Consider the following 26,950-nt stretch of genomic DNA (forward strand, 5'->3'; position numbering starts at 1 on the left):
CATATCGTGACTAATAACCAGGTTGTGTCTGTAATCTTGATCTGTTATAATATAGTCATCATCAATTAATTTGGTTTGTTTGATGTTTAACACCACACAGCAATATTCCAGTTATATGGCATCAGTCTGTAAATAGTCAAGTCTGGACCAGACACTCCAGAGACTGACATCATCAGCACCAATCTACGCAGTTGGGATATGATGACACGTGTCAGTGACGTCAGCAAACCTGACCACCCTATCCCGTTAGTCGCCTCTTACAACAAGCATGGGTTTCTGAAGATCAGTTCTCACCCATCGTGTCTTGAAGACACAAATTATTATCATAACAATTTTGATTTTTATGTCCAGTCAACACTGACGTTCAGGAATATTGAAAGATAACTCTGTACATTGGCATTATTCATGTTGCTCACATAAACACTTATACACATAGCACCTAAGGAAACCATAATTTGATTTTTTTACCATTTCTACTAATACCCATGTGTAATATGATTCCAAGTAGCTTTTTGCTGTTTTCTTGTGTGATTTAAGAAATTTGGTTCTAAAACTGGGCAAGTTACCAAGCTTAGATGTGCCCCTAGGAAACTGAGGAGGTGGATGTTAATTCCTTCTAGCACCATTGTGTTGTATCCTCCCCAGGGAGTTGAGAATGATAATTGGAAAGCATACAGATCCACTGGTCAGGGAACAAATAAACTGTACTTAAATAAAGGAGATGCGAGTGTCTAGATAAGTACCGTCTATTAATGTATACAGTGATGATGATCAGTGCCACATCAAATCAGCACAGGTTTATTTTATGGGAAGTGAAGGCTCTGTAGCCAGACTCTGAATCACATGTATGAGCAGTTTGATGACAAGATGAGCAGCCCTGCGACTCCTTTACTTTGATGAGTGAGTGAGTGAGTATGGTTTTACGCTGCTTTTAGCAATATTGCAGCAATATCACGGCGGGGGACACCAGAAATGGGCTTCACACATTGTACCCATGTGGGGAATCGAACCCAGGTCTTCGGCGTGACCAGCAAACACTTTAACCACTAGGCTACCCCTCCACCCCCTTAACTTTGATGAAGTCAGCAGGCCTGAAAAATGAAACAGAAGGTTTTTGTTTGCTGCTCAAAGCCACTCAATTCGCACTCGAAAACTGTTAATTTGTGATATTTCATCAAAATGTACTTATAAATTATGCAATGAACTTAATGAGACTGTCCAACACCTTGTCAGTGGATGTCAAGTGTATCACAAATACAGTTTCTTATGTGACGTCATGATCTTTATATTCCTGTCTTTGCCATTGTATGACCCAGATGTTTGTGATAAATCCAGTGAAATCATTTACTTCATTGAAATATCGGTGTCTTTGACAACAATGTGATTGACAAGGTTCAGAAAAAAACATGGCAGAAATGCAGATCATGCTAATGAAATGTCAAGCTTTCATCACAAGTACCAAGGTTTGCCCAAAGGATCACAGACCCTCTTATACTGGATAATGCTCTTCATATACTCACCCATTTCTGGTGTCCCCCGCCGTGATATAGCTGGAATATTGCTAAAAGTGATGTAAAACTAGACTCACTCACTCACTCTTCATATACACCAAAAAGTGATCTGTGAGGACGTGGCACCGCTTCCTTTACATTCGCTCTCTAGTCTGCATGTAATGAGGGTGATCATGCTGTTGATCACTGGATTGTCTGGTCCAGACTCGATTATTTACAGACCGCTGCCATATAGCTGGAATATTGCTGAGTGCGGCGTAAAACTCAACTCACTCACTCACTCACTGTAATGAGGGTGAAGGCTCTGAGCTGATAATGAAATCAAACAGGCTTCATGTCAGTCTCGAGGCAGCAGGGTAGCCTATTGGTTAAAGTGTTGGCACATCACGCTGAAGATCCAGGTTTGATTCTGCACATGGGTACAATACATGAAGCTCATTTCTGGTGTCCCCTGCCATGATATTGTTGGAATATTGCTAAAAGTGGCTTAAAACCATACTCACACACTCATATTAGTCTCATTCAAATACCTGTTGTCTTAACATATCAATCTTATATACTACAGCCACTCAATTGCACCCCACACCAATCAAGCTTATCTATTGTTCTGATAACCCTCATTTCCTATTGATGAGACTCCTTAAGCAATTTGCCTTCTTACTCAAACAAGGTAAATCTTAAAGACAATTTATCTTTCGGGAAATCTAATTTGAATAGCCAATAGCTGTCTAGCCTCTGAAGGCGAGTATTTCACTTAGCTAACTTTATTTGATTATTGACGAAGACAATTTCACGTTGACTCCCCAAATAAAGGATGTGTATAGGTCAGCATTGCATCAGAGCTTCGGTAATGCCATTAGTCTTCTCGTCCACTTCTTATTTTCGCTTACATCTTGGTTTTGGTGTGATCTGATTCTGACATGACTTGATTACAGGGGGATAATGGCATTACGAAGCAGGCTAGTCTTGCTCTAGATAAAATATGCAGCAGATATGTACCTTGTGAGTTGCTGAAGGGGCTGGTGTGTCAATTGTGGGACATTTTGGTCCCGTCTGTCACGTTTCTCAGTGCAGAGAGTTCTCACTGACAACTTTAGACAGGCAATAGGAGCTTGTGTGTCAGCTTGAGTTGTGTGGTATTCAGGATGCTAAAAGGTTGTTTGATTTTTGTGTCTGTTTATTACTGTTTTATGGTTATTAGTTTCTGACTGTCAAGCAAATTGTTGCTTTGAAAGTGATTGTTGTCACTTTTGGAACAGGGAATCATTTCTTGGTGTAGATGAGTTCATGTATGTGTTGGTATGCAGAGGTCTTGTGAGAAGGGCATCTGCACCTCAACTCCATGCAGTCTTACTCCAGTTTTATATAACTGCACCACATCCATATAAACCAACCCCATCAACGTATCCACACCACATAACCTCACCACATACACCAGACACCACATAACCAGCCTCACCACATAACCTCACCTAACACCACATACACCCATACACCAACCAGCCTCACCACATAACCTCACCACATACCTAACACCACATGCACCCACCTCACCACATACACCCAGCCTCACCACATACACCCTCACCACACATACCTCACCACATACACCTCACCACAACCTCACCCATAACCTCACCACATACACCTCATACACCTCACCACATACACCCAACCTCACCACATACCACCCAGCCTCACCACATCACACCCACCACCTCACCACATAACACTCATAACTCTCATACATACACCCCATAACCTCACCACATACACCCAACCTCACCACATAACCTCACCACATACACCTCACCACATAACCTCACCACATACACCACACCACATACACCCAACCTCACCACATAACCTCACCACATACACCCAGCCTCACCATGCATAACCTCACCACATACACCCAGCCTCACCACATAACCTCACCACATAACCTCACCACATACACCCAACCTCACCACATACACCCAGCCTCACCACATAACCTCACCACATACAGCCAACTGCACCACATAACCTCACCACATACAGCCAACTGCACCACATAACCTCACCACATACAGCCAACCTCACCACATAACCTCACCACATACAGCCAACTGCACCACATAACCTCACCACATACACCCAACTGCACCACATAACCTCACCACATACAGCCAACTGCACCACACAACCTCACCACATACACCCAACTCTCACCACATAACCTCACCACATACACCCAACTGTCACCACATAACCTCACCACATACACCCAACTGCACCACATAACCTCACCACATACACCCAACTGCACCACATAACCTCACCACATACACCCAACCTCACCACATAACCTCACCACATACAGCCAACTGCACCACATAACCTCACCACATACACCCAACCGCACCACATAACCTCACCACATACAGCCAACTGCACCACATAACCTCACCACATACAGCCAACTGCACCACATAACCTCACCACATACAGCCAACCTCACCACATAACCTCTCCACATACAGTGAAACCAGCCAACATTGGCACCTGTCTAATCCAGCACACTGTCAAAACTGGCATACAATTTTGGTCCCGCCATTTTACAACGATATTATGATCATTAAAGCATTGTCTAATCCGGTACCTGTCTAGTCCGTATTCCAGCACGACTTCCAATCAAGGACCCATAATCAAATACACTCCTTTCGGGACGCTAGATTGAGAAACTGACGAGTGTAAATGGCAGCCATGTTGGAAAATGATCGTCACTGTCTAATCCAGCACCCTGTCTAAACCGGCTTTATATTTCTGTCCCGTGGGGTGCTGGTTTAGACAGGTTTCACTGTACACCCAACCTCACCACATCCACAGAACCTCACCACATGCATATAAACTCACATTACCGCATACACCAAACCTCACCTTGTACATTATATCCTGATGTCGATCTGTAAGTGGGGCTACCTTCTCTGCTGGAATAGGTCACTGCTAACTTGCTTGACCGATGCTTCAGTTCAAGATGCTTCAGTTCAAGATGATTATTTACAGACTACCACCATATAGCTTGTTAGGGCTGAGTGTGTGTAATTTACAATAGCTAGTAATGGTAATTGTCACAGATGGACGCCATGAATTGACTACGCCGGACTACGCCAAGTAGTCTCCACATGATTTCAGACTAGAGGTTAATGTATGTACATTCTACACAAGAAAAACAGAATGAGTCCGTTGGAAAAGAAAAAACTGCATTTAGTCATAATATATAGAGATCTATATAACGCCAATATCCATATGTATCTTGCTCAAAGGCGTTTTCGTATAAATCTGACAAGGAAAGACTGACTGACTGAGTTTAGTTTTACGCCGCTTTCAGCAATATTCCAGCAATATCACGGCGGGGGACACCAGAAATGGGCTTCACACATTGTGCCCATGTGGGGATTCGAACCCGGTCTTTGGCGTGACGAGCCAACGCTTTAACCACTAGGCTACCCCGCCACCCCGACAAGGAAAGAGTCACTTGGAACTGTAATATGATTTGAAAAAGAATGTTTTTAACATTATCTTAAATATACACATTTCCTCTGCACTTTTAATGCCCAATGGGATGTTGTTCCAAAGCATAGGACCTGCTTTTGAAAAAACATCTGTCTCCAAATGTCTTCGTCCTCGTACGTGGCTAGTAGCTGGGCACTACAAGAACGCAGGGAACGGGACGGATGATGGCACTGAACCAATTCGTTGATGAACGATGGGCCAATACAATGAACAGGAAAAACAGTATGAGTCTGTTGGGAAAAAAACTGCATTTAATCCTGGTAGAATGGAGACAAACCATTTTATGTTACGTCCTGCTAAAACATTCAGTTGTAAATTACCCTAGTCGATGCAAAAAGAAATTGAACCTGCTCAAAATTAGAAGACAGAATATTAGGGCTGGCTATCGATATATATCATAAAACCGATAATCGTTAACTAATTATCAACTGATTATTGATAAATATCGAAGAAGTAACTTCGAGCAGAAATGCCCAAAATATCTGAAAGAAATTAATATGTTTCACACCCCTGGTGAGAGGTGACATGTTTTTGCATGGATTATTTACAAAACAGCGTCCTGAACAATAATTTATAAGGCAGGGATTTACAGGACGCAAATTCCTGCATCCTATACATAAAAATTGACAATGGACGCAACAAAATTTATTAGCGCATCCAGAAGGATGCAGAAAAATTCCAAATACTTTTTGTCAAAATTCCAATCAAGTAACAATAAGTTATCACTGAGTTTGCTACAAGCTGAGTTATGGAATCATTTGCAGTTTAATTACTGTAACAATTAAAGTGTTGATCATGATACACAATACAATAACAGTATTAGTAATAATACTTAAGTGTCTGGGACCCCCATTTTGTTGTCCAGGGCCCCGTTCCTCAAAGCGATCGTAGCGCTACAACAGTCGTAAGTCTATGTTAAAGTATGGGAGTTACGATCAACTTTGCGCTACGATCGCTTTGAGGAACGGGACCCAGGACCCCTGAAAATTATAAGCATGAGTCCCAGGGACCTCGAATACAGGACTCAAGGTAAATCCCTGAGAAGGAGCCTAAATCTTTGTATATTGTGTGATTAAATTAAAACTTTTTTCAATCACATAAGTTTATGTGCATCATTATCTATGACACATATCATATCGATAATCATTAATTAGTTTACTATTTACGATATTTCTGATTTTCAATCTTTTTGGCAAGTTTTACAGAATATTTTTAATTCCTATATAGCTTCATTTCAGGAAAGTTTTTCTGTTGTCTCTGAACTGTTGGTACAGGCTGAGTATAACCATGTACACATTTTACTTACAGACACTGGGCGTAGCTGTGAAAAGTCCCAACAGGACCATCGACAGCGCTGTGAGTGGCTTACGGCAGGCGTTCGCCAGGGTCCTCAACTGGCCCATAGACAACATCAGAGTAGATCGCATCAGTGTAAGTGTTTAATTATTGCAGAATATATCGGAGGGAATATTGTGTCTGAACACACCATATTATTGATCAGACTGTCTTCAATGACTTGATAAGGGGTGGTAGGGTAGCCTAGTGGTTAAAGCGCTGGCTCGTCACGCCGAAGACCCGGGTTCGAATCCCCACAAGGGTACAATGTGTGAAGCCCATTTCTGGTGTTCCCCGCCGTGATGTTGCTGGAATATTGCTAAAAGCGGCGTAAAACCAAACTCAGTCAGTCAATCAGTCAAAGACTTGATAAACAATGGTGTGTTGTTTAACACCAGGTGTGGAAGAATTGTGGGGCATGGTTTCCTATCCCAGTGTTTGTTTACATTAATACCTTCTTTAATTAAGGTCATGAAAATATTTCTTTGATGAAATAAACAAGTCTCGCATTTAGTGGTTTTCATTTTGAAGGAGCTGTTGAATTTCAGTTACGGTTATTTTGAATTTTGTCTCAATAAATATATCTCTTCTACTAATACATGCGGGGACTATGGAAGTGGGAAGGTAGCCTAGTGGTTAATGTGTTTGCTCATCATGCCAAAGGCCTGGGTTGCAATCCCTTTTCGGTTCAATACGTAAATCCCATTTCTGGTGTAAACCACAGTAATATCGATGGAATGGTGCTTAGCCATTATTACCCAATCACTGTAAAAATGGTTAAAAAGTATGGTTCTGATATTTTTGCTCTTCAAATACCAGGGCCTCCTTTCACAAAGCACTAAGGTGATCGTAAGTCACTAAGGTAACCTTAGTACAATGTTAAAGAATGGGAGTTAAGGTTAACCTTAGTAAAGGTTGCTCCGTGAAAGGAGCCCCAGAAAGTAAGTTTGATTCCTTAACTTCTAACACCACATGCATGAAAGCATGTGAATCAGGTGATCACAGTGCGTGATATGAGTGTGTGATACGAGTGCATCTGTGTCACAGTGACCCACTGCATGGGTTATTAATCCTGCTGCAGTCACTGGTGCATGTTGTTGTCACTATTATTTATAAGCCACCACAATGAGGATACAGCTGTACTGACTTCGGCAGGAGTCAGTCATTTATTCACTCATCCTTATGAAAACCTTGATGAGGGAAAGAGGTACAATTTATGACAGATTATGTATCAAGGACTCGTAGGGCCAAAGCCTGGAACAAAACTATATGTGTTATATTGAACAAACTTTATGGATGACAACTTCTTTTATTTTGTGAGTGTGACCTTTCATGAGTTTCGTTACAGATACTTGTACCATTGTCAGGAAATAAAGGAAGTTGTCATCCTTGAATTTTGTTCAATATTGTATTTCCCAACTTCTAAAATGCCACTCAAAGTACTTAGATACGTGTTAATAATGTCTGTTTGTGATATTAACCCAACCAAGGCAGTTTTCAGTCAGAAGGCAGTGTCGTCCCCTTGTACTTCCATGTTTCAGTTGGCAGACAGTGTCGGCACCTTGTACTTCCTTGTTTCAGTTGGCAGACAGTGTCACCATCTCGTACTTCCTTGTTTCAGTTGGTAGGCAATGTCACCACCTTGTACTTCCTTGTTTCAGTTGGCAGGCAATGTCATCAGCTTGTACTTCCTTGTTTCAGTTGGCAGGCAATGTCATCAGCTTGTACTTCCTTGTTTCAGTTGGCAGGCAATGTCATCAGCTTGTACTTCCTTGTTTCAGTTGGCAGGCAATGTCATTGTTTCAGCTTGTCACTCATTCAGTTGGCAGGCAATGTCATCAGCTTGTACTTTCAGTTGGCAGGCAGTGTCACCACCTTGTACTTCCTTGTTTCAGTTGGCAGGCAATGTCATCATCAGCTTGTACTTCTTTGTTTCAGTTGGCAGCTTGTACTTCCTTGTTTCAGTTGGCAGGCAGTGTCACCACCTTGTACTTCCTTGTTTCAGTTGGCAGGCAGTGTCATCAGCTTGTACTTCCTTGTTTCAGTTGGCAGGCAGTGTCACCACCTTTTACTTCCTTGTTTCAGTTGGCAGGCAATGTCATCAGCTTGTACTTCCTTGTTTCAGTTGGCAGGCAGTGTCACCACCTTGTACTTCCTTGTTTCAGTTGGCAGGCAATGTCATCAGCTTGTACTTCCTTGTTTCAGTTGGCAGGCAATGTCATCAGCTTGTACTTCCTTGTTTCAGTTGGCAGGCAGTGTCACCACCTTGTACTTCCTTGTTTCAGTTGGCAGGCAATGTCATCAGCTTGTACTTCCTTGTTTCAGTTGGCAGGCAATGTCATCAGCTTGTACTTCCTTGTTTCAGTTGGCAGGCAATGTCATCAGCTTGTACTTCCTTGTTTCAGTTGGCAGACAGTGTCACCACCTTGTACTTCCTTGTTTCAGTTGGCAGGCAATGTCATCAGCTTGTACTTCCTGCAAACTGGGAGTGTGGATGACTTCTTCCAAACATCAGATCTCATCCCGGCTGCGATGGTCCTACAGCCGGGCATGCTGGCCTCCGTCCAGAAGGAGGCTCCGCAACTCAACATCACACGTATCATGCAGGACGTAAGCACACTATACCTACAAACCTATACTTATAATACTTAGTCACTTATCTGCCCATGTAAGTTTTATACATGAATGCACAATGTTTTGTTTTGGGTGGGTGGTTGGTTGGTTTGTTGTGTAATGCCACACTCAGCAATATACCAGCTGGTGGAGGTCTGGACCAGACAATCCAGTGACTGACATCATCAGCATCGATCTACAGTTGGGATACAATGACATGTGTCATGTGTCCTAACCACCCGATCTCATTAGATGTGGGGGGCTGTGGGGTAGTCTAGTGGTCAAAGCGTTCGCTCGTCACACCGAAGACCCGGGTTCAATTCCCCACTTGGGTACAATGTTTGAAGCCCATTTCTGGTGTCCCCCGGCGTGATATTGCTGGAATATTGCTAAAAGCGGCGTAAAACCAAACTCACTCACTCACTCATTAGACTTGGGTTCCTGAAGACCACTTCTAACCTGGATCTTCACTGGTCTTTATGTTTGGGGATTTTTGAAGAGCAATTAAGTGTTGACTTGGTTGACCCATTTCATCGAATCGCTGTTGTGTACATAATGTGTATAATGTGTAATGTGTATGCTCATAATATCAATCACTGGATTTTCTGGTCCAGATTCAATTACATGCAGACTGCTGTCAGAAATATGGCAAGAATAATTCCGAGTGCTGCGTTACACATCATACAAACAACAAAATTAAAGTCTAATTTTAGGAATTATTCATGAATACCAGTTGTGATTTTGGTGTGTTTGGGTGTGTATTACAGCACGGCATCTACAGTCATCCGTATGACGTACCTCCCATCTGGTCACAGCCCTACTTCCCCTATATCATCGCTGGAGCTGGCGTCATCTTCTTTCTTATGTTCATCCTCCTGGTGAGTAGCGCTTTGTGTTGCTATGGCAGCAGTAATATGTGCTAGTGTTGGTTTAGTTCTCATGATGTGGATGAAACTTTGTTATGGCAGCAAAGCATGTTGTAGATCATGAGTGGATAAATTTTCACCTTTTATTCATCACTTTTAAATGCCATTCAGAGACCTTCAGTGTGGAAATGTTAAACGAAACATTAGGGACTGTTTATACAATTTATACAATGTGTGAAGCCCATTTCTGGTGTCCCGTGACATGATATTGCTGGAATATTGCTAAAAGTGGCTTCAAAATAAACTCACTCACTCACACATCCTGTTATCACTGAATTACAGACAAAGCCATAACAACATTAACTGCGTTTTGTTTAATTTCCATTTTGGAATCTTTACCGACATTTGCCCCAGATATGGGACCGAATATCAGCCTCAGAGCAGGTGTAAATATATCTGTCTGCAAGGCTCCAGATAAGGGCCGTATCGGCGTATGTACGGATACAAAATATTCATGATACGGTAGGAAATAACTTAGAAAACATAGCAGATACACACCACAGCAATGATGTACGGTCTTTGAATCATTTACAGACGTATTTATCTGAAAAAAGGATTGTTTTATTGTTGTTGTTTGTTTTACCTGTGTACACAAGAGTATCAATGTTGTGGTGCAGATATGAAACAAAACACAAGATCACTGATACTCTATTAAATTCCATTCAGTACTCTAAATGTACTGGATTTTCCAGTATGCCTATATTTAAAAAATACATACTCCTGATGTTGAAAAATGATCTGGAGCCCTGTGTCTGAACTCACTTTCTCATGGAAATATTACCATGTAGGGTGGTTAAAATGGCAGTTGAAGACCTGCTACTAACTGGCACAGTATAACATGTCTGATCTGATCTTGCAGCTATACCTATGCTGCTGTAGAAAGAATGATAAGAAAGAAAAGTTGGACGAGCCTCTGCCGACCCAGCAGATATTCTACCCCACAATCAAGCCCGACGTGAAGGACCCTTTGACCATACAGCCCGAGGGTACTCCAGTTTTTGTTGCCAAGGGCTGCATGACAACCATTCCAGCTCAACCCATGAGGGTCAAGGCCAAAGGTCTTCTTGAAAGGTCAGTGTCGCGTAGGATGATAATTGAAAGATGGCTCGAGGCTGTGGTGTTGTCGTTAGCAACATTGTCCTGGGTCTTTACACTTTGGCGATTTTGTTGAAATAATTATTGGAGTAGGTTGTCATGTGACCGGACTTGTTCAAAGCCATAGTTTGGAAGAGGCATTTATTGAATTTGTCACGTATAATTATGAAGTAGACATTTTCGACACTTTAAATATTCATATGTGACATGTAATTATTTTGACCACTGTTATCTGACAGTGACTGCTGGCTAGTTGTAAAAAACATTTGCTCGTCACACCGAAGGCTCGGGTTCGATTCCTCAAGTGGTTACAATGTGTAAAAAGACCACTCCTGGTGTCCCTGTCGTCCAAAGAGGTTTGAGACCATACTAACCAAGGGGCCCATGTTGGTTGCTGCAAGTTCATGTTTATGAATTTATACCAGGGTACTACAAAAACAACAAACGACACTTAGGGTTCTTGGCAAGGCACAGTGACTTGGCTGATGGCATAGCTTGTACATTGTTTCTCATTGTTCGAAAAAGGACCAAAATAAAGTTCATAGCAGCATTAAACCCAACTAACATACTGAGAAATCACCACCATTTTTAGTTGAGATAATTGGACAAAACTCAAACTTGTTTGCCTTAAACTGTCCTTATAGCTAAAATACCAGGAATTATCATGAAACGGCCTCCTGTTATCAGAAATTTGCAGGCCACTGCAAATGATGTTGGACCGCTCAACCTTAACGACGGGCCACTATCATTTCTGTTGTCAAGTGACGTCATAGGGGTTGTGTGGGCTTACGGTTCATTCGACATTGGCTTTGGACTGGCAGATATTCTGGGTCAAACAAGTGAAAGCAACCTGAATTCCCATTTTAAATAGCGGTAATATTGGCTTTCTTGCTGGTGCTAACCTTAACAATTGCACTATTAACATTGTTGTTGGACCAAAACCGAACTCTGACAACTGACGTTGTGTCTGACATAGTTTGACATGTTGCAGGCTATGATCAAGGTCGAATATCGTCACGTTCCGTGTGACGTCACTTGAATTGTTCGATGTCGAAATTGCATTCGGTCAGTCAACCCTGTCAGAAGTTGGTTTTGAGTAAACTTACAGTCAAATTCCTTCATTATCCCCCGGTATTAAAATGGACTCCGTCCGTGCGTGCGTCCGTCCGTCCGTCCGTCCGTGCACATTTGTCTTTTCCGGAGCAGAACTCTAAAGCCGTTCACTATTTCTTCACCAAACTTGGCACATAGATAGATCTGGTGGTGTACTGGTGCCTTTTGGTAGTTTTGGAATTCTGAATAAAATATTTTTGGCTTTTCCTTGGCAACAAGTTTGACTTAGCCTGAAATTGGTGGTAGTGCACTTTTCCGGAGCTGAACTCTAAAACCGTTCACTATTTCTTTACCAAACTTGGCACATAGATTGGTCTGGTGGTGTACTGGTGCCTTTTGGTAGTTTTGGAATTCTGAATAAAATATTTTTGGCGTTTCCATGGCAACAAGTTTGACTTAGCCTGAAATTGGTGGTAGTGCTCTTTTCCGGAGCAGAACTCTAAAACCGTTCAATGTTTCTTCACCAACCTTGGCACATAGATAGATCTGGTGGTGTACTGGTGCCTTTTGGTAGTTTTGGAATTCTGAATAAAATATTTTGGTATTTCCATTGCAACAAGTTTGACCTGGACTGAAATTGGTGATAGTGCTCCTTTTCTGGAGCAGAACTTTAAAAACCTTTCAATACTCTCCTTCCACTTTTCTATATACACACCTAAATATTTGACATAATCATAACTCGTAGACATAATCATGAAGAGTATGTTGCCATTGCGGGGGATATTGATGACTTTGTCTTCTTGTTGTTTCATTTTTCTTTTCAACACAAATTCCATGTATTTTAGCAATAATAACGTTAATGCTATTTTTGAGGGCATTACCCTTATATTATCATTCATTTGTATTCCTGATCTTTTACCCATGAAGGTCCGGGTTAGAATATATGATCTTCAGTAACCCATGCTTGTTGTAAGAGGCGACTAACGGGATATGGTGGTCAGGCTTGCAGACTTGGTTGACACATGTCATCGGTTCCCTTTTGCGCAGACCGATGCTCCTGCTGTTGATCACTGGATTGTCTGGTCGAGACTCGATTATTTACAGACCGCTGCCATATAGCTGGAATATTGCTGAGTGCGGGATAAAACTGAACTCACTCACTCACTCAAAATATCAATCACTGGATTGTCTGATCCAGACTTAATAATCTACAGGTCACTGGAATATGTCTGGAATGGTGCTGAGTATCACATCAGAACAGAACAAAATTCAGCCTTGATTTTTAAGTATTAAAGTAGTGATTTTTTTATTCAGTAAATCTACACTGTCACAATAAATGCAATAACATGTGTTGAAATTTTTTAATGGATAGAAGGGCAGGTAAAAATATGTTTCACTTATCCAGACAGAAATGTTTCTAGCCATTGGATAGCAGGCAGGCATTGGCAATCTTCATCAAGGCCAAGTAGGGGATAACATTTACCCAGTATCAGGCACTGTAATTGTCTGTCCAGAGTTGGCTCCCTTGGTTAGTTCTTCAACCTATAAATGTTGGTTCAAATCCAGGTTTACCCCAGATATGTTTCAGCACCATAACCATGTTTGTGGGTTTCGCCAATTTTTTCCCACGGTGGGATATAATCGCGTGCGATATAGTCGTCGTCCTCCGTCCGTCCGTCCGTCCGTAATCATTTTGTTTCCGGAGCATAACTCAAAGACCGTTCGATATTTTTTAACCAAAATTGGTAGATATGTCAAACATAACCTAAGGTGGTGCCTTTTGCTAGTTACAGATTATTGTCATTTTTATTTTTCTCGGTTTCCATGGAAACGTTTTGGACTTAGTCTTAAAGAAGGGTGGGCTTCGTTTCCGGAGCATAACTCAAGAACCGTTCAGTATTTTTCAACAAAACTTGGTAGATATATCAAACAGATCCTAAAGTGTTGCCTTTTGCTATTTACAGATTTTTAGCATTTTTATTTTTCCCGGTTTCCATGGAAACGATTCGGACTTAGTCCCAAAAGTGAGGGGTGGGCTTCGTTTCCGGAGCATAACTCAAGAACCGTTCAATATTTTTCAACAAAACTTAGTAGATATATCAAACAGATCCTATAGTGGTGCCTTTTGCTATTTACAGATTTTTAGCATTTTTTCCTTTTCTGGATTGCATGGAAACATTTTGGACTTAGTCTCAAAAAGTAAGGATTGCTTTCGTTTCCGGAGCATAACTCAAGAACCGTTCTATATTTTTCAACAAAACTTGGTAGATATATCAAACAGATCCTAAAGTGGTGCCTTTTGCTATTTGCAGATTTTTGGCATTTTTATTTTTCCCGGTTTCCATGGAATCGATTCGGACTTAGTCCCAAAAGTGAGGGGTGGGCTTCGTTTCCGGAGCACAACTCAAAAACTTCTCAATGTCTTTCAGCAAAACTTGGCAGATATGTGAGGCAGATGCCAAAGTGGTGCCTTTTGCTATTTGCAGATATTTGTGATTTATTATTTTTTCGGTTTCCATGGAAATGATTCAGACTTAGTCTCAAAAGGAAGGGTGGGTTTCGTTTCGAGCATAACTCAAGAACCGTTCAATATTTTTCGACAAGACTTGGTAGATATATCAAACAGAACCTTAAGTGGTGCCTTTTGCTATTTACAGATTTTAGCATTTTACTTTTCCCGGTTTCCATGGAAACGATTCGGACTTAGTCCCAAAAGTGAGGGGTGGGCTTCGTTTCGGAGCATAACTCAAGAACCGTTCTATATTTTTCAACAAAAATTAGTAGATATATCAAACAGATCCTATAGTGGTGCCTTTTGCTATTTACAGATTTTTAGCATTTTGCCTTTTCTGGTTTCCATGGAAAGTCAATGAGGGGTGGGACTCAGTCCCAATATCTTTCAGTGAGGGGCAGATCCCAAAGGGCTTCTATTTGCAGATATTTGTGATTTATTATTTTCTCAGTTTCCATGGAAATGATTCAACTCAAAAGGAAGGGTGGGTTTTGTTTCTCTTAATATCTTTCAGCAAAACTTGGCAGATATGTGAGGCAGATGCCAAAGTGGTGCCTTTTGCTATTTGCAGATATTTGTGTTTTATTATTTTCTCAGTTTCCATGGAAACAATTCGGACTTAGTCTCAAAAGGGAGGGGTAGGTTTTGTTTCCGGAGCACAACTCGAAAACTTCTCTATGTCTTTCAGCAAAACTTGGCAGATATGTGAGGCAGATCCCAAAGTGGTGCCTTTTGCTATTTGCAGATTTTTGTCATTTATTTTTTTCATGATTTCCATGGAAACGATTTGCACTTAGTCTAAAATCAAGCTGGACTTTAAGTAACTGTCAGATGATTTGTTCTTTCAAAGATGTGGGGCCCGGGGGGATATGTCATCTTCTGATGACTCTTGTGTTAACTAGGCCATCATCACTTGTTAGTATTTATTTCACATGAAGCTGACAAGCCCATTTAGAAAAAAGTGATATTAAACCCAACTCGAGCACTCCCTCTATGTAACCCTGTTGGATGCCTTGTTGATGTATTTATCATTAGTACTGTCATTTCCAGTCGACGAGGATCGAACGCTTCCTTAACAATTGATCTCAACCCCTCACCAGAACTAGCGAGATGGGATGGGACACCACCCAAGGAGAGGTAAGTCTTTACTGTTGATGGTTCCTGGAGTATTACTGGGGTGGAAATAACCCATTGCCCGATGTCCGAGTCCAGTGTTTTTTTCTGTCAGGCAAGCAAATTTGTATATCACATTGTACCGGTGTCCAGTTGACTTTCCAATGTTATTTATGTTGTTTATTTTTAAAAATCAACAAGAAAATGGCTGGTATAGTGGAAAAATTATCAGGGCAAGTGATTTTACATGTGCCACTGTTCCGGAGTACACTAGCAGTTTTAAAGTTATTTCCACCCCTGTATTAAACTCCACAGAAATCCTAAGCGGAATAGGCCCTAGCAACAAGTCCTTCTTGTAGGAACTCTCTTCATTGCAGTAGCATTACAACTATTACTTGTAGTTCACAGGGCAGAATAGGTCCCCAGCATCTCAGGCTTATTCTGGGAACTCTCTCCCACTGCAGTAACATTAGGCTGAAGGGGTCGTTGTCGGCATAGGTACTACAGATATGTACCCCAGGTACGTTTCTGTATACAGACATGTACCCTAAACAAAGTCAAACTACAGAAACGTACCCGGTACCCTAAACGACGGACGAGTCCATATTCCGCGACCCATTACCGAAACCGTATGTAGTTATTCCCGTTCAGCTGATTGTGAGTGGTGTACGTTGTGCACCGTGAAATATTCGTTATACTGTGTATGCTCTTATATAACGCAATCAAATGCATCTCATACAACAGTATGACAGTTCCGATCAAGAAAACTCCACAATGCAGAATGGAATCGTCCTAGGGTACATTTCTGTATTCTGATTATGTATACAGAAACGTACCTGGGGTACACATCTGTAGTACCCGTGCCGACAACGACCCTTTCAGCTTTACTAAGTGAAGGTTCACTATTCCTTCTATTTTAATGCTCAGTTATATTGTCAAGCCAGTGATAAATACAGTTAACACAATAAAACCCTGCTGCAAGCACATTGAAATGACAAATATATGATGTTACAGCATTATTCACTATATGCAGCAGTATGATTCATAAAATATTTTAGTGGATTGAGAAATATACAATCTCTGTAGTCAAATTAATGTCAATCTCAGTGAAACAGTGGGGGCAGACTTCTTAAATTAAAACTGCTTGTTATGTAGCCAAGTTCAAAGATTGATCAAAGGCATGGTTGACAGATTCGTCTAAGGTGCCCATACCTGTCCTCGTTGGTTTTACCTGGGGCGGTGGGGTAGCCTAGAGGTTAAAGCATTCGCTCGTCACACCGAAGACCCAGGTTCGATTCCCCACATGGGTACAATGTGTAAAGCCCATTTCTGGTGTCCCCCGCCGTGATATTGCTGGAATATTGCTTAAAGCGGCGTAAAACCAAACTCATTCAGTCGTGGGTTTTACCACAGTGGTATATGTCTGAAACCTGCATCGATTCCACTTCAAACTGACTTGCCTTAATATAACTGAAATACTGATCACAGCAGCATTAAACTAAACTCACACACTCCTCCACTCACTCACTCACTCATTCGGTCATCAGTCATCGTGACATGCCGTGTAATGTCCGTAAGTTCTCACAGTTGTACAATCTCAAAGCCTCACGAAATGTTGTTAATTAGGCCACTGACTGTTTGATTGTGCGTGAATATTGCATGACGTAGAAGGGGGTCTCAGGTACACTCAGTACAGGCCAGGTGCAGGTCAGACTCACGATCCTGTTCACAGTAAACAGAGGGATTAAAACGGCAAAGAAATGTGCTTCCAGTTCACACAAATGTGTAGAATGGATGCAGAAATTATATGATATTGCAACCGGGGGACCCAGAGGAATATTCATTATTAAATTCTTGAGAAGAAATATATAGTCTCTGTAATCAAAGTAATCATAAGATTTTACCATGCTGCACCATTTCGTGTATTTATGGGACTCTCATATATCCTGTATGGAATTGTGAAATTAGCATCTGGGGGTCCTCTGGATCCCTATCTTTGTAGGTTAAGGTAAAACCCTGAAATATGTAATGTCAATGCCAGAAAATAACCAGTCTTGAGTATCCACTGTGAGAGACTCAATTTTGAAGCAAAGGTGAAAAGAGTGATGTGAATTATATGAGTGAAGACCATATTCCCTGTCTGGCCAACACATACAGCAGACTTGTTAACTCGTAAATGACCCACACACACTGTGGTTGCACTTAAATGACATGAACATAAATTGTACTTCCGGGTACCCATCTGCAGCTAGAATAGAGAGTAAGTACTGTCAGCATCATGTAGAGGTCCAGCGCTCAGTGTCAAGGTGTGGTCCCAGTCTGGTATAAAATTGAAATTAAAATTGAAATATCATGAACATGAATATCTTGTGTTCATTAGTGAGTTATTTCAGTTTGTGCAAGATATGATAATGGTAACCATTACATGTGTTTAATACAGGCAATATTTGTTGGTGTTAATAAACCCCCACTCATTCTGTAGTTATTTTGGGGTCTGTCAATTTTACCCTTTTCAAGAAACTACATTACGTGCCATATTTGCCCTAGAAAATCAGGCTACAAAGAACTTTCAATTATTTCTTCAAAATCATTTATTGTTTACAATTTATTTTGATTGTGTACCAAAATTGGAATGACTGCATGCAGTGTTTATACACCCTGGGGCGTTGGGGTAGCCTAGTGGTTAAAGCGTTGGCTCGTCACGCCGAAGACCCGGGTTCGAATCCCCAAATGGGTACAATGTGTGAAGCCCATTTCTAGTGTCCCCCGCCGTGATGTTGCTGGAATATTGCTAAAAGGGGCGTAAAACCAAACTCAGTCAGTCAGTCAGTCAGTCAGTTTATACACTCATTATGTAGTTATACCTGAGTCTCCGAGTACCAGAAGATGAAGACTTATCCTGTTGATGTCTGTGTTTGTTTTCACAATGAATACAATGTTGATGGCTGTTGTTGTTTCTCCACAGTTCTGGCCTGGAGTTTTTGCTCTCCGTAGGAAACCGACTTAGTCGCAGAGATTTACGAAATGCTGTAAAACACCCGAAAGCTTTATATGAGGAATTCTGGGTGAGAAAACAGAATTAGACTAATCCTTCAAGTTAACACTTCTCACTGATTTATTTGTGTTTAGTTTGTCCTTAATGGAGGTTCATATCGTGCATGCTATTTGACAAACTTTGATAAAACTTGAATGGTGTGTGATAGAATTTTGGTTTGTGGTAACATTCTCATGAGTCTACATTCATTATTTCAGGAAATTCCAACTAATCACACAGAAAAGGTGTCAGTGGCTGGCTCAGGGATGAAAAACAGATATAAAACTATTATACCAAGTGAGTATCCTACTTTATGCAATGACTGCTTGCGTCTGTAATGCCGAGTGAGTGAGTGAGTGAGTGAGTTTTACACCCATTTCTGGAGTCCCCTGCCGTGATATTGCTGGAATATTGCTAAAAGTGGCATAAAACTAAACTCACTCACTTACTCAATATAACCCAACTGCATGGACTCTTGTTCACGTTATCAATCACTGGATTATCTGGTCCCTATGGATTTGTCTCTATGTTGCTGTGTCCCAAATCCCTGTTGTACAGACTGAGTCCTGATTTAGGGTAGCATAGGTCCTTCGTACCCCATGCTTGTCAGTAGGGCTGGCTATCCAGGACTAGTATGCTCATGGAACTTTTTTGTTACTAATAAAGGAACACATATAAGTGCAAGTGTTCCTGATCTATTTTCCAGGTTTCTGGTCATGCCTTATATTGCACTGTGGGTGAAAATCTGGAAATAAATAAAGGAACACTTATACAGTATACCCTGGTTATAATGCCATCGTTTGTGCAGGGTGGCATTATAACCAGGGTGGCATTATAACCAGGGTGGCATTATAACCAGGGGCAGTATAACCAGGGTGGCATTATAACCAGGGTGGCATTATAACCAGGGTGGCATTATAACCAGGGTGGCATTATAACCAGGGGCATTATAACCAGGGTGGCATTATAACCAGGGGCATTATTATAACCAGGGTGGCATTATAACCAGGGTGGCATTATAACCAGGGGCATTATAACCAGGGGCATTATAACCAGGGGCATTATAACCAGGGTGGCATTATAACCAGGGGCAGCATTATAACCAGGGTGGCATTATAACCAGGGGCATTATAACCAGGGTGGCATTATAACCAGGGTGGCATTATAACCAGGGGGCATTATAACAAGGGGCATTATAACCAGGGTGGCATTATAACCAGGGTGGCATTATAACCAGGGTGGCATTATAACAAGGGCAGTATAATGAGGGGGCATTATAACCAGGGTGGCATTATAACCAGGATGGCATTATAACCAGGGTGGCATGGCATTATAACCAGGGGCAGTATAACCAGGATGGCATTATAACCAGGGTGGCATTATAACCAGGATGGCATTATAACCAAGGGGCAGTATAACCTGGAGGGCATTATAACCAGGGTGGCATTATAACCAGGGTGGCATTATAACCAGGGTGGCATTATAACCAGGATGGCATTATAACCAGGGTGGCATTATAACCAGGGCAGTTATAACCTGGAGTTATAACCAGGGTGGCAGTATAACCAGGGGCAGTATAATATTATAACCAGGGTGGCATTATAACCAGGGTGGCATTATAACCAGGGCAGTATAACGATGGGCATTATAACCAGGGTGGCATTATAACCAGGGTGGCATTATAACAAGGGGCAGTATAATGAGGGCATTATAACCAGGGTGGCATTATAACCAAGGGGCAGGCATTTAATGGCCATGGGCATTATAATAATGATGGCATTATAACCAGGGTGGCATTATAACCAGGATGGCATTATAACAAGGGGCATTATAATGGGTGGCATTATAACCAGGGTGGCATTATAACCAGGGTGGCATTATAACCAGGGTGGCATTATAACCAGGGTGGCATTATAACCAGGATGGCATTATAACCAGGGGGCATTATAACCAGGGTGGCATTATAACCAGGGTGGCATTATAACCAGGATGGCATTATAACAAGGGGCAGTATAATGAGGGGCATTATAACCAGGGTGGCATTATAACCAGGGTGGCATTATAACAAGGGACAGGGGGGCATTATAACCAGGATGGCATTATAACCAGGGTGGCATTATAACCAGGGGGCATTATAACCAGGATGGCATTATAACCAGGGTGGCATTATAACAAGGATGGGGGGTGCATTATAACCAGGGAGGGCATTATAACCAGGGGCAGCAGTATAACCAGGGTGGCAAATATAGTATAACCAGGGGTGGCATTATAACCAGGGTGGCATTATAACCAGGGTGGCAGTATAACAAGGGTCAGTATAACGAAGGTGCACTGCACTTTCATGTCATCCCTTATTCATTTCGGTATATTACCAGTCTACTGTCCTCACATGACATTGCTTACAAGATCAACATCTCTCCTCTTTTGACAGGATCACAGCTGTGTCTAAAGGGAACTGTCTTGCACAAATTATCAAAACTTCTACCACTGTCTCTTCTTTCTAATCACACCGCCATATAGCTGGAATAGTGTGCCGTTAAACAACAAACCAACCTAACAATCTATCAAATCTGAGCTAAAGACTCAATTGTTTAATCAGTACTACAAGTCCCAGCATTAAACTCTCTTCTATCATGAACAGCACATCCTAATTGTGAGTTATAAATGCTTGTATTATTATATGAACTGATACATGGCTGGTCTCTGTTTCAGATGAACACAGTAGAGCCATTCTACCAGATGGAGAAAGGGATCCACTCTCTTCTTACATCAATGCAAACTATATAAAGGTGAGCACATCTATCTTTCAAAGAATTAACTGATTTAAGGTTGAGAACTGTCATTGCAAAACCACTGTAGCCATAATCTGGGTCAGAACTAGTCTGTCTCACAGTCCCTGAACCACATTATTTTCCCTACTTCCTGAATAAAGTCTAGATTTCCTCAGGTTCAGGTTCCTGACTCTCTGGTCTCCCTGTGGCTCCTTTTCAATTTAAATGGGCTTGTTTGTTACTATCAAAATGATATATATTCAGAGACTAAGCATTAGTCTAGGTCAGAACAGGTGCTGGTTGTTATGGCAACTTATAAAGTTTGGGCAGTTACACTGTGCAACCAACTGATGTTATACCCTCATGACTGGTCAATCTGAACCTTGCTATCAAACACTTGTTTGGCTGGTAGTTTGATTTGGGGATATTCCTGGTTGGAACCCCACATGAAGGATGGACCAAAGCTATATGATATTTTTAATCCAACCAGTTCATGGTGAAGGACAAATTCACTGAATGAGTGATATTCAATTAGCCTGAGTCTGTTACAGTTTAAAGGGAGATTATGAATGGTACAAGACTTGTATAATGTTATGCAACATATCGATGCAGGGTTACGAGGGTGAGCTGAAGGCCTACATCGCTACACAGGGTCCTATGGCACACACCATTGTAGATATCTGGAGGCTGATCTGGTTCGAGAGGGTGCCCATTGTCGTCATGATCACAAAGTTAAAAGAAAAGAATAAGGTAGGTTTGTGAGGTGGTTTGACTGTGATCTCGAACTCTTCAAACAGCCATCACCTTTTGTTTGCATAGGAAACAAGTATTAATAAGGCCAGACAAACTTGATTTCTTACTATCGCCTTACCAGGAGGAAGTCAGCAAAAGTTTTAAAATCTAAAGTATTGTTAGGTTTCTTATGAGATCAGGTTTCCAAAGCCATACGCTTGATATCAGAATCTTAAATGTACATGTACCATATATGACCGTCTATAAGACGATCCCATGGATAAGACGACCCCCAAACTTGACCCTTAAAATCAGTGTCAAAATGATATGTTTCGTGCATAAGTCGATCCCCCGCTATGGGGTCCTAATCGCGGCAAACACAGACCACAGACAACTGGCAGTTACCAATCCTTTGACATTATTCAAAGAATTCACAATCATATATATTTTGTCTCCACTTGGATCAAAACTCTGGTTGATTGAATAATGGGTTTTGTTTCTGAATATCATTTGTATTGTAGCAAAAATATTACCCTGACTTAGTCTCTCACAGTCCCTGAACCATATATTTTCTACTGCCAAGTCTCCTGTCTGGGTCTGCTGAAGCTCTCTGCAAGTCTAGAATTCCTGGGTGCTGGTTCTAACTCTCTGGTCTCCCTGGGTCTCCTGACTCTCTGGTCTCCCTGGGTCTCCTGACTCTCTGGTCTCCCTGGGTCTCCTTTTCAATTTAAATGGGCTTTTTGTTACTATTAAACTTATATATATATATTCAGAGACTAAGCATTAATCTACTCATGACACAACACTTACTTATATATTTCTGTTTTGATTTTCTGTCATACAAAATCACATTCAGGTCTCATCCAGATTCGATCATTTAAGCTGCCTCCATATTGCTGGAATATTGCTGAGGGTGGCATTAAAAAACACAAACAGCAGTCACAGTAATAAGCCAGCGCTGTGTGCGATGACCTTTCTCCTTGTGTTGTGTTGTTTCAGCCAAAGTGTGAGAACTACCTCCCAGAGAGATACGGCATATTTGGAGACGTAGAGGTCACTGTTGACAAAGCAATAGAGCGCAACGGATACGAAATACGCCATCTACATTTACGAGTAAGATCTGTTCCCATGTTTTAAGGTTTATTTATCATCACTTCTTGACCCTGTGTTCAAAATACAGCTTCATAGTCAAGAGGTTGTTGCCATAGCTCTGATGTTGATGGGGCGGTGGGGTAGCCTAGTTAAAGCGTCAGCTCGTCACGCTGACGACCCGGGTTCGAATCCCCACATGGGCACAATGTGTGAAGCCCATTTCTGGTGTCCCCCGCCATGATATTGCTGGAATATTGCTAAAAGCGGCGTAAAAACCCAACTCACTCTGATGTTGATACGAGTTACGGCTCCCTGGATACAAATATCCTGAGAGCAAACCTCAAGGGCTTAGGAACATAGCCTTAGTGTTAAAAGCAAAAGAGTTGAGAATTCCCACATACCACAGGAGTAACACTCCAGGGCCCTAGAGCTTTCTAAATATTGAACACTGACAGGAAAATGAATGAATTCTAGAATATAGGAACATATATTCTGCATAGATTTGATCTGGCGGGATAGTTTTTTATAAGTATGACTGAAATTTATTACAGCAAGTGAATATGAATATACACCATGATGATGTTTTCACATGCCTTTCTGATGGATGTTTACGCTATCACTACTGGTTCACTTAGCTATAGGGCGGTGGGGTAGCTCAGTGGGTAAAGCGTTCGCTCTTCACGCCGAAGACCCGGGTTCGATTCCCCACATGGGTGCAATCTGTGAAGCTCATTTCTGGTATCCCCCGCCATGATATTGCTAGAATATTGCTAGAAGTGACGCAAATCCAACATCACTCACTCACTCACGCTTAGCTATGTACATGTCAGTGCGATTAGTTTGGATTATTGTTTCCGGCATTTAAAGGGGATTGGGGCGATTGGGTAGTCTAGTGGTTAAAGCATTCGCTTATCACACTGCAGGGTTCAATTCCTCACATGTGTGAAGCTCATTTCTGGTGTCATATTGTTGGAATATTGCTAAAAGCGGGGTAAAGCCAAACTCACTCGCTCACCCTAAAGGGGATTCCGGGTTATATATAGGTTCACAGCAGCTTAACTAGAGGTAGTATTTGGTGATGAAATACGTCTGGTGATCAGACTTGATGACTTGTTGATTCCATGTACTCTTTCCTTGACAACATTGGCTGTGTTTTGTAGAGGCCTACCTCACAGTTGGAATAGTAACCTGGAGTGTTTTTAAAAATAATAATTATAATAATAGTCCATTTATAATGCGCATTTATCCATGCACATTGCATGCTCAAAGCGCTGACATACTACCCCTGGTCAATGAGTACAGAACACTCCCTGTGGAGAATACAACCGGCTGCCTGTCAGGCGCTCAAGGTTCAAATTGAGACTACCATCGTATCATACCTGGCCCTGATTTCTCGAAACAAACTTAAGCCTGAGTTTTGACTTAAGTTCGAGTTTTTACTCAAATTTGAGAAAATGCAGGAAAATGCATTCCACAGAATGAACTGAAATCAGTATTAAACTATAGAAGACAATTTGAGTTTGGTGGATAGATTACTTAAGTTGTTTGGGCTTTTATATTTTGAATATGCAGTTGAGTTAAAAATTCAGCTTTTTCAAATTGTGATACTCAGTTTGAGATTTGAGTAAAAACTTAAGTTTGTTTTGAGAAATCCAGGCCAGGTACCCAATTCTACTGCTGGGTGGACAGAGGCAAGTTTGAACAAACTCACTTGCCTTAGGTGAGACCACATGTATCACATATGCTTCGTTGTGGAGCAGGACTGAAGTCCTTGAAACTCTCAGGAGTCAAGCTGCCAAACACGGTCACCCATCCAAAGACTCTCCGCGACCAACGTTGCTTAAACTTCAACTGATTGTGACCTGAACTCTACGCACAGGACCACACACAGCCAAACACAGAAACAACCACAACAAGGGCTTGCTGCAGTTTTAGACAGTCACATTCATGCTTTCTTGCAGTCTCAAGGTGAAACACGGAACGTGATCCACTATTGGTACACAGCGTGGCCAGACCACAAGCCCCCGACGTCTCCGTGTATGCTGTTGGAGCTGGTGAAGGAGGTGGAGCTACGTAGATACAAGGCCGACGCGGTCACACCTAAAGGGCCAGTCCTTGTACACTGCAGGTACTACTATCACATGGTATTTTCTTGTGTGTTGGGCACACGTTGTTTCTGTAGCAGGTCGTGGAGTCAGATTGCTGGTTGGGTTTACCCCTTTGCTCATGTAGACAAGGCATCCAACCTCAGAGGTCCGTGTTTCGAATCCAATCACAGGACTGCACATTCGTGCGTTGCATTAAATCCTGGTAGTATGATTTGTTTGTTTGTTCTTTCATTTGATTTGTATGTTTGACAGAACTGTTGACATTTCAATTTTAGCGCTGGTATTGGAAGAACAGGGTGTTTTGTTGCTACCAGCATTGGAATCCGACAGCTAAGAGAAGAACATTCTGTGGACGTTATTGGGAATTGTGTGCAGCATGAGACTTGACAGGTGAGTAGTGTCTTGGTGACAGTAAATCACCTCGTTAAATGCCACTTATCAATATTGGTAATGTTTGAACCACAAGTCTTATTTGGTCGTAGATGTCGGTTTCTGATCAGTGAGTGATTGAAATAACTCAAAATGATTTAACAGTGGGCTTATCAAGACATGATATTATGTATCTCAGTTCAGCCTCCAAGGGACTGTTCTGAAATTTGTTCTGGGCCTAAGCATGAATAAATGTTTGTTCAGTTGGAGGTGAAACATTAGCTTGCCATAGCCATTAATGCAGAAGGGGTCGTTGTTGGCACAGGTACTATAGATATGTACCCGAAACAAGTCAAAATACAGAAACATTCGACCGCCTCCGTGGTGTAGTGGTTAGAGCATCCACCCAGAGAGCGGAAGGTCGTGGGTTCGATCCCCGACCGCGTCATACCAAAAGACGTTAAAATATGGTACTTGATGGTCCCTGCCTGGCGCTCGGCATTAATGGGTACAACAAGGACTGGTCGGCTCGGAGTCAGTATAATGTGTCTAAGTGGGGTATCCATGCTTCACTGCAGCATGGTATCTCAGTGGGCTAGCACTATAAAACCAGCTTCAGTCTGGGCTAGTACAAGCAGCCGCACATACACACGCATGCACGTCGTCATATGAGCGAAATATTCTCAAGCACGAAATTAAACCCAATTTCACCTCACCTCACCTCACAGAAACATACCCAGTATCCTAAACGGGCATCAAGTCCATATTCCGCAACACAAAACCAATATCATATGTAGTTGTTCCCATTCAACTTGCTGCAAATGGTATTGTGCATCGCAAATATTCGTTACTGTGTATGCTTGAATCTTATAAAATGCAATAAAATGCATCTAATACAACAGCATGGACTCGTCCTAGGGTATGTTTCTGTACCTTGGTTACACATCTGTAGTACCACTTCCAAGAACAACCCCTTCAGCACCATAAATTCATTTTAGAAATTCACTATTTCATTGTGCATTGTACGCTTGTATTTAGAAGCCAGTGCCTAGATTTTTGAAGCTCTCTTTGCTAAGATAGTCGAAAGTGCCATACATTACATTAAGCACGTGTGATCGTTGTAACTGT

At 41.7% G+C, this 26,950-nt stretch overlaps 1 protein-coding gene across 1 annotated transcript in view; it reads left to right on the top strand.

The window, feature by feature from the left end:
• Positions 1-26,950, top strand: part of LOC124282724 (tyrosine-protein phosphatase non-receptor type 5-like) — a 72,865-nt gene that overhangs the window by 39,054 nt on the left and 6,861 nt on the right. Inside the window, 13 exon segments of the mRNA XM_046718744.1 lie at positions 6,378-6,500; positions 8,850-9,014; positions 9,785-9,895; positions 10,803-11,014; positions 15,654-15,740; positions 18,682-18,781; positions 18,969-19,047; positions 21,463-21,539; positions 22,134-22,271; positions 23,253-23,366; positions 25,307-25,473; positions 25,729-25,810; positions 25,812-25,843. Coding sequence (XP_046574700.1) covers positions 6,378-6,500; positions 8,850-9,014; positions 9,785-9,895; positions 10,803-11,014; positions 15,654-15,740; positions 18,682-18,781; positions 18,969-19,047; positions 21,463-21,539; positions 22,134-22,271; positions 23,253-23,366; positions 25,307-25,473; positions 25,729-25,810; positions 25,812-25,843 — 1,487 coding nt within the window.

This window comes from Haliotis rubra, unplaced genomic scaffold (genome assembly GCF_003918875.1).
Source record: "Haliotis rubra isolate DU_JTF1 unplaced genomic scaffold, ASM391887v1 Scf301, whole genome shotgun sequence".
NCBI classification, from domain to species: domain Eukaryota; kingdom Metazoa; phylum Mollusca; class Gastropoda; order Lepetellida; family Haliotidae; genus Haliotis; species Haliotis rubra.